The sequence below is a fragment of the Eptatretus burgeri genome, chromosome 5 (genome assembly GCF_056783735.1).
Source record: "Eptatretus burgeri isolate ZD-2024b chromosome 5, Ebu_testis_v1, whole genome shotgun sequence".
In the NCBI taxonomy this organism is placed as follows: domain Eukaryota; kingdom Metazoa; phylum Chordata; class Myxini; order Myxiniformes; family Myxinidae; genus Eptatretus; species Eptatretus burgeri.
In genome coordinates, this window is record NC_140965.1 from 7,211,733 (window position 1) to 7,220,827 (window position 9,095).

Genomic DNA, 9,095 nt, shown 5'->3' on the forward strand with positions numbered 1-9,095 from the left:
GCCAGCTTAAAAAAAAAAAAAGAAAGTATCTGCAGAATGTTTTGAAAACTTTGATCCTCAATATCTCAAAAGTGTTATTTTGTGACTAAAGTACTTCTTGCACTCAGGTCTTCATTATTATTCGGCAATTTTGAGTGTATTGGTAGCCGTCTATTTAGTAGGTACGCAACTATGATAGAAATTCGACCTTCATAATTCGAGTTCCTCAATATAAAACAAGGAATGTCGACACAGGACGAGGCGATTTCGGTCCACCAAAACCTGCGGTCGTGTTACTAACTTATGGCTGTTTGTCCGTGCTTTATCATTTACAATGATGAGCGTCAAGTAACGAGGCAGCACGTCGTTTTTAATTCCGTAGGAGGAGGTTCGAACCACCGACCCCTCCCCACAGACTCAGAAGCGGACGCTCGAAACCATGACACCACCAACACTGCTGTGAATCGACCCTCACCCCAAACGTTTCTCCTTCAATCCTCACACATTCGTATCATTCATTCTAACTTCTCTTCATCCTTCTCCCACGACACAAGTAATAAAAAGGTATAAAATATTCATTCAGATGATTGTTGAATAATTTTATTTAAAAATAGGCAAAGAGAGCGCCAAGCACAATCAGAGCACACGTAATTCAGGCAAGAAATGCTCCATTAGCCGTGCCTGCCTCGGCTTCTCGCAAGTGAAGGACGACGACGTGAAGAGAAACCCGACGATCAAGGAAGCCGCCGCTGCCAAGATGGCGCTCCCAACGATGCCAGTCACTCGAGACATTTAAAGAAGCGAATGAGCGATTTACGAAGCAGGACGGGTTGCTTTACCTGACTGAAATGCTTCGGACACCTTCGGCGCCGAGGAAACGATTATTTTATGGTCTTTCCAACTGCAACTCCACTTGAAGCTAATACACCGCCCAAGTAAGAGCAATTTTTTTTGACGGCAGCGCGCGCTGTCGACGCGGCTGATGATGTGAATCAACAATATAAATTAAAAAAAAAGGGAAATAAAAGATATAAGGCGCACAAAATATATTTCTTTTCGATTGCGTAAGGATGCGAAATGCAGCGTCAATTGTGAAAAATAAAGGAGTTAACTTTGTAAGATAGAATACACGTTAAAAACACGCGACACAAGCTCTACTGCCAACTACACCATCGGGGATTTATCAGACGAATAAATATAGAAGGTGGACACGAAGCTGTACTTCATTGCCTATGAAATGATCGCTTCTGGAACATTCTTTTGGCTTCATTGCTCTGGCGAATTGCGGAAAACTTGGTCCATGGGGCAGACCAGAAATCCAGAAATGGGCGCCATCTCTGGTGTGTATTGTATTGGCAGAAATCCTGTTTTGTTGTTTTTTTTTTACTACGTTTTTAGCTGCGTCTCGTGTAGCAACCGCTGGCTCGAAGAGAGCTCCGCGTTCTTGTTCTTCTTGTTATGACACAACCTTTATGACGCGGCTCTTTTATATACAGGATCCGGATCTCTTTAAATACTAAACACTTGAACGCATCCTCGCATTGAGGGTGCCTTTTGAGAACGTCTATCATCAACTTTTAAATATATTCGGGCATTTGCTTTAAAGTTTCGAAAAGTTCACGTTACTATTTAAAAATTATTCCATTGAATGTGTTGTAATTTCGTAAATACACGATTTTCTCGTCATGAACAGGAGCCTCCATGACGGCTCTCGCTATTGGCTCCATCAAGGCACGTGACGAAATATCGGAAGTTGTTGTGAACCTCCGCCATCGAAGATGGACGGAGGTTGCTGTTTTCACCCCTGTCTGTTTGTTATCTTGCCAAAACGAAGTTTTTTCAAGATATGTTAGTCAGCTTGTATGTTTTTTTTGTTTGTTTGTCTGTAATCACACATAAAAAAATTCTGCAGAGCATAGTTATCATTGGAAATTTTTGTAACTTCGCATATCAGAGGCCTATAGAGGTCCCTTTCAGCGCACAAAATTTTCAAGGTCAAGGTCAAAGGTCAAGGTCACTTTGTCGCAAATCAGGGGAGTCGACGAAACCCTTATTTTTTGAGTAATTTTGATCGGATCGTCTTCAAACTTCATGGGAATATAGTTCATGGTCTGGCGCTCAGCTGATTAATTTTTGGTGGCGATTGGCCTTGACCTTCATGGTTAGCGCCTGAGGTCAAACATATTTGACCCCAAGGTCAAATTTTCAAGTTTTAGGAACCATATCGTGTAGTACCTCAAATTGAACACCTCGATGAGTGCTTTCTAGATAGGTCAAGCTTGAGACATAATGACGTCATTTGGTGACGTTATGAGGCAAACACATATTTTTCATGGTTACTCTGTAGAACGATTCTCAGAGGCAGATATTATGGCAGATATTCCTCAAGGAGTCGCTCCTGGTGGATAGAAGCTCTGTTCACCTCAGTGTGACCTTAAAGAAGTCACACGTGGTCACCTTTTGGCAAGATACGGGTCACCCTAAAGGGTGACATTGGTTTATTACTTACGAAATCTAAAGATTTCGTAAGTAGATTGATGACTTCCGTTTCTGTTTGTTTGTTTGTTTCTAGGCACGATAACTCGAGAACGGAAGAAGCTACCAATGTAAAATTACACCACGTGATTCAGGAGGGTGATGGCTAGTGCTGATTAGATTTTGGTCAAAATCGGTCAAAGGTCAAGGTCACAGTGAGGTCAAACATAATTCCGTAAATTCACGTGGAGAAATAGAGATTTTTGCTTCGCTCAACGTTACGAGTTCGTTTTAACTTCAATTTTAATTTTGTCTTCGGTTTTTGCGATCGCTTAGGACGCTTAAAACTCGGTTGTCGAAATTCTGCGAAAAATCGGATGTTTTGGAGACGTTTTAAGATTGTATAAAAATATTTCACTCGACGCGTCACGGGTCGTCACGTGATGCAGTGCGCTCGAGCAGACGCGTCGTTGAGTTACGTAAAGGTATAATATAATTGCGTGGAGAAATAGAGATTTTTCTTCGTTCGACGTTACGATTTTTGATGGTTTGGTGCAGAATCATCGTAGAAACTTCTGGTTTGCGGCGCGACCTTCTCTAGAGACAGCTTTTATTAGACAAGGTCAGAGGTCAAGTTGACGATTTCGTAAGTACCAGTCTATGACTGCTTGTTTGTTTGTTTGTTTGTGAACAGTATTACGGAAAAACTCCTGGACGGATTTCAACAAAACTTGGTGGGGGGATTAGGTATGGTCCAAGAATCATGCCATTAGATTTTGGACTTGGTCCAAAGTCCAATACGGCCGCTATGGCGGCCATTTTGAAAAATATTTTAATTTTTGTTTTTGCATTTCTACATGTTTTCAGTGATTTCCAACCCCCCCCCCCCCCCAAAAAAAAAATGTTGGAGAAAAAAAAAACTTGGAAAATTTTACTTTTTTTCAAAAAAAATTCGATTTTGTTTTTAAAATATTTGAATTTTTTTTGCATTTCTACATGTTTTAAGTGATTTCCAACCCCCCCAAAAAAAAATTGTTGGAGAAAAAAACAACAAAATTTTGCAATTTTTTTCAAAAAAATTCTGATTTTTTTTTTTGCATTTCTACATACGCGTCGATCTAGTTTAGTTTATTCAATCGTGGTTCAGTGGAGTCTGATCCGTTTTGACCGACAATGAATAGGATATCAGGTTCACTTAAGTGACCCAGCAGTATTGGTGGTGGAGGTTTTGCACTCTACCGAGTGCTCCCCCTCAAGTTGTTATTGCCTTTAGGACGTGGCTCTTGGATGCCTTGTCCTTGTTTTGATAGCTTAGGACCTACAGATGAGGAATTGAGGTGATGGCAGTGTGAAATTGCCAGCTTTCTGGTAGTTTTCACCACTCAAACATTACCCTACCGCTACATTTTGAAGACCAAAATTTGGGGGTAGGGGAAACTAAAATGACTGTAGTTTTGCTCTGGATGGGTCAATCTTAACAAAATACCACTCATCTTGTCTGTCTATGTTCCCTCTATCTAAATCAAGAAGGTTTATGCAAAATGTTTCATTATGTAGGTCACCAGAGGTCAAAAGCTCACCAATTTTAGGGGTTGCCCAAAATTGACCATAGGGCAAGTCATGTTGCGAGAATAAAGTAACAAATCACCAAATGGTGATTTAAACACTTGGAATGCATATTTTAGAGGTCTTCAGATGATTCTCAGGGGACATTATTGAGTTGCTTTTGCAAAATATTATTTCAGACCAATTGATTTTAAACCATATGTTGTAAATACCTCAAATCCAGGGTTTCGGGTTAGGGGAAACCATAATGACTGTAGTATTTGAGTGGATTGGGCAAAATTGACAATCTAATACTCAAATTGTATGTCTATGTACGCTCTATCATAATGACACTAGATTATGCAAATTATTTCAATATGTAGGTCATCAGAGGTCAACCAAAGGTCACAATTCTAGAGGTCGCAAAAATAGCCCAGAAGGACATGTATTTGACTGAAACACAAGTAATGAATGAGGGAATGGTGTCTCAATAGTTATAGAATGCCTATTTATGAGGCTGTGTGAGACAATTCTGTTTTTATTGACTCATTTTGGTTTATAAATGTGATGTTGACATAAAATCTGCTTATGATTTCCAGGGTTTCAAATTAACGCATGCTCCTCTTAGTTTCGAGTTTACTTAATAGATGGCAATATTCAAGCTCTTGTTTTAAGTTTCATCTTGAGAATTTAATCATCAATGTAATCCATCTTTTCACATCTTCTAGTTGACATATGATCAAATAATGCAGGTAAGATTGTCAGGACAACTTCCTAGATCTAAGACAGGCTTCATCTTGTAACCTTACATGTCATAATTGGCCCCAACAGATGTTGAGAAGGACCTTTTCACTGCTCAGAGCATTGGCGAAAACGCATAACAGAAGTTCAAGACCGATCGTCTTGAAAAGGAGGCACCGGATGCTGTAGATTTCCATGCAACTCTTAAGAAGCAAAAGCTAAAGACATTTGCAAATGTTTGTACAAAAACAGTGCAATGCAAAGGGAAAGAGGTCATCCTACGAGCAGATCGCAATCTTTTTGCCACAATGATTGTCATCGCACAAGGCCGTGAGCTGGACATGCAGGAGGTTCTGTCTCATCCACTAGGCCCATTACCATGGGCATTGGCAAATCAAGATGGGTCGCTAAGAAAGACTGAAAAAGCAGCACTAATGAAGAAAATTGTGGAAAGCGTACCTCCTGTAGAAACCCTCCCACAGAACTCGGCATGCATTATCAATGGCATGAGCATTGTGCAGAAGTTAAATGTGCAAAATAGCACATTTGCTGAGGTTTTAACGTCTGTCCTGAAAGTTGTCTTGAGGGAAGGTGCGATGAGTCAACGAATAGATGTTGTATTTGATGTGTATAAGGAAAGCTCCATCAAGAACGCAGAAAGGCTTAAAAGTGGATCAGGCAGCGGCAACAAATTCAGCAGCATTGCGCCAGGACACAAAATTAAAAAATGGAGGAACTTCTTATCAGAAGCTGACAATAAGACAAAACTTATTGAGTTTCTGGTTGCAGATTGGAAAACTGAAAACACGAGGAGCCTGATTAAAGACAAAGTTCTTCTCGTGACATGTGGCCTAAGATGTGACAAGATATTGATCGGTGGTAGTTGTGAAATGGGTGAACTTGAGTCCTCTCAAGAAGAGGCAGAGACACGGAAAATACTTCATGCGTAGCATGCCGCCGACACTGGATATCAAACTGTAATTGTTATTTCTGAGGACACAGATGTATTTGTGCGACTACTTTCCATTGCAAAGGACATTCCGGCTACCTTGTAACAAAAGAGGGGAACAAAGACACGTACTCAATTTGTGGACATTTCCCTACTCAGGTTATCCCTTGGAGATGAACTATGTGTTGCACTTCTCGGCTTTCATGCTTACACTGAATGTGACACTATAAGTTCTTTATTCGGCGAGGCAAAACAGGACCACTGGACAAAATGCGATCAAACAGTGAATTCCAACGTGCCTTCTCCAACCTTGGAAGTACATGGGAAATATCAGATGAAATGTTTGATACCTTGCAACATTTCACATGTCTCATGTATGCATCGTCCACAAAAACTGTACAGGTAAATCAACTCCGATATGAGGTGTTCTTTGCCAAAAGATGGGAAATAGAGTCAAACCTTCTTCCACCTTGTAAAGATAGTCGAACAAAGCATGCCCTCCGTGCCAATTACCAGGCAGGAATTTGGAAGCGAAGCCTGGAGACAAAATCAGTAATTGCTGATCCAGAGGGAAATGGATGGGTAAAAGATGATAACAGTTCAATTGCCATCGACTGGATGGCCGGAACTCCGGCACCTGAAGCTGTGTTGGAAATGATGGCCTGCCAGTGCAAATGAGTTTGCAAAAAGGGAGAGTGTGGCTGCAGAGACAATGGGTTGAAATGTACGCCGATGTGTAAATTACAAACATGCGAAAACCAGCGAAATGAGGAGGATGAACTTGAGATGACAGTTGATATTGAATCAGATTGCGATGATGATGATGATGATGATGATGATGATGATGATGATGAAGATTGGGAACTCAAAATACTGAGGTTGCTTTCCAAGCCTTCAACATTACCTAAAGACATCTAAAATATAATTTCTGGAAGTTGATATTACTTTTTGTTCATTTTTACTACTTTGTTTTAGTAGAATAAGTTGTGCTAAAGACGATTTGGGCATCCTCTAAAATTTGTAATCTTTTGACCTCTGGTGACCTACATATGGACATAATTTGCATAATCCAGTGTGATTATGATAGAGGGTACATAGACATGCAATTTGAGTGGTAGATTATCAAATTTGTCCTATCCTCTCCAAAGCTCCAGTCATTATGGTTTCCCCTATCCCCAAAACCCTGGATTTTAGGCATTTACAAGAAACGGTTCAAAATCAATTGCTCTGAAATAAAATTTTGCAAAAGCGACTCAATAATGTCCCCTTAGAATCATCTGCAGACCTCTAAAATATGCATTCCAGGTGTTTCACCATTGGGTGATTTGTTACTTTATTCTAGCAACATGACTTGCCCTCTGGTCAATTTTGGGCAACCCCTAAAATTGGTGACCTTTTGACCTCTGGTGATCTACATAATGAAATATTTTGCATAAACCTTCTTGATTTAGATAGAGGGTACATAGACAGACATTATGAGTGGTATTTTGTTAAGATTGACCCATCCAGAGCGAAATTACAGTCATTTTAGTTTGATTTATTACGCACTCGTAAATGCAACCGGTCGCTTTGCTGACGGGAACACTGAGAGAAGGGGGGATGGGGGAAAAGAGGGAGGGTAGGGGGGATGGGGGAAAGAGGGGGAGGGTAGGGGGTGGGGGAAAGAGAGGGAGGTAGGGGGATGGGGGAAAGAGAGGGAGGGTAGGGGGATGGGGGAAAGAGAGGGAGGGTAGGGGGATGGGGGAAAGAGAGGGAGGGTAGGGGGATGGGGGAAAGAGAGGGAGGGTAGGGGGTGGGGGAAAGAGAGGGAGGGTAGGGGGATGGGGGAAAGAGAGGGAGGGTCGGGGGTGGGGGAAAGAGAGGGAGGGTCGGGGGTGGGGGAAAGAGAGGGAGGGTAGGGGTGGGGGAAAGAGAGGGAGGTTGGGGGGTGGGGGAAAGAGAGGGAGGTTGGGGGGATGGGGGAAAGAGAGGGAGGGTAGGGGGTGGGGGAAAGAGAGGGAGAGTAGGGGGATGGGGGAAAGAGAGGGAGGGTAGGGGGGATGGGGGAAAGAGAGGGAGGGTAGGGGATGGGGGAAAGAGGTGGAGGGAGAGAGGAGGTGGGGGGAAAGAGGGGGAGGGAGAGAGAGTGGGGGAAAAGAGGGGAGGGAGAGATGAGGGAGAGAGGAGTGTGGGGGAAAGAGGGGAGGGAGAGAGGTGGAGGGAGAGAGGAGGGGTAAGGGAAAGAGGGAGGGAGAGAGAGTGGGGGAAAAGAGGGGAGGGAGAGAGGGGGAGGGAGAGAGGAGGAGGGAGAGAGGAGTGTGGGGGAAAGAAGGTGGGGGAAAGAGGGTGGGGGGAAAGAGTGGGAGGGAGAAAGGGAAAGAAAGAGAGAGGAGGGAGGGGGAAAGAAAGAGAGAGGAGGGAGGGGGAAAGAAAGAGAGAGGAGGGAGGGGGGATGAAAGAGAGAGGAGTGGAGGGGGAAGAAAGAGAGAGGAGGGAGGGGAAAGAGGGAGAGGAAGAGAGGGGTGGGGGAAAGAGGGAGAGGAAGAGATGGGTGGGGAAAAGAGGGAGAGGGTGAGAAGGGTGAAGAAAAAGGGGGATGGAGAGAGGAGTTGGGGGAAAGAGGGGGAGGGATAGAGGAGGTGGGGGAGAGAAACAGGGGAGGGAGAGAGGGGGTGGGGGAAAGAGGTGGAGGGAGAGAAGAGGTGGAGGGAGAGAGGAGGTGGAGGGAGAGAGGGGGTGGGGGAAAGAGGGGAGTGGGGGAGAGAGGGGAGGGAGAGAGGAGGAGGGAGGGAGGAGGGAGAGAGGAGGAGGGAGAGAGGGGGTGGGGGAAAGAGGTGGAGGGAGAGAGGAGGTGGGGGAAAGAGGTGGAGGGAGAGAGGGGGTGGGGGAAAGAGGGGAGGGAGAGAGGGGTGGGGGAAAGAGGGGGAGTGGGGGAGAGAGGGGAGGGAGAGAGGACGAGGGAGAGAGGAGGAGGGAGAGAGGAGGAGGGAGAGAGGGGGTGGGGGAAAGAGGGGGAGGGAGAGAGGAGTGTGGGGGAAAGAGCGGGAGGGGTAAGGAGAGAGGAGAGATGAAGGAGGATTAGAGAAAGAGGAAATGGCAGTGGAGGTGTCAAGACAGGAAGGCAACCATGAAGGTATGGCACCCACAGCGCACTACACCTTTCTTCCAATTAACTTTTCGAGAAGCCAGGAAAAAAGTTCTCAGGGATTCTGCAAGTGCAGCGATATCTTGGTTGCTCCTGATGACGCAAACATCAACAGCAGAATCAGATATCTTCAACAGAGAACTCCGTGGGAAGCAAGTTAGACCAGAGATATTCTCCCTGAGTGTACAAAGTAATGGTTCCATTGCGAACACAAAAAAGCAAGCCTGAAACTGGGCAACCTGCTCCACTGCTCTCTGACTCTGTATTGGGGAAATCAATTCA

At 44.2% G+C, this 9,095-nt stretch overlaps 1 protein-coding gene across 9 annotated transcripts in view; it reads right to left on the reverse strand.

The window, feature by feature from the left end:
• Positions 1-977, reverse strand: part of HTATIP2 (HIV-1 Tat interactive protein 2) — a 70,516-nt gene extending 69,539 nt beyond the window's left edge. For 2 of the 9 annotated variants that reach the window (XM_085880599.1, XM_085880601.1), the window contains exon 1: positions 665-948. In XM_085880599.1, the coding sequence (XP_085736725.1) occupies positions 665-771 (107 nt within the window). In that variant the 5' untranslated portion in view covers positions 772-948. Of the gene's footprint in view, positions 1-660 lie in introns of all 9 variants that reach the window. The other 7 variants (XM_085880603.1, XM_085880602.1, XM_085880605.1 and 4 more) reach the window with 7 other exon arrangements.
• Positions 978-9,095: the final 8,118 nt, after the last annotated feature.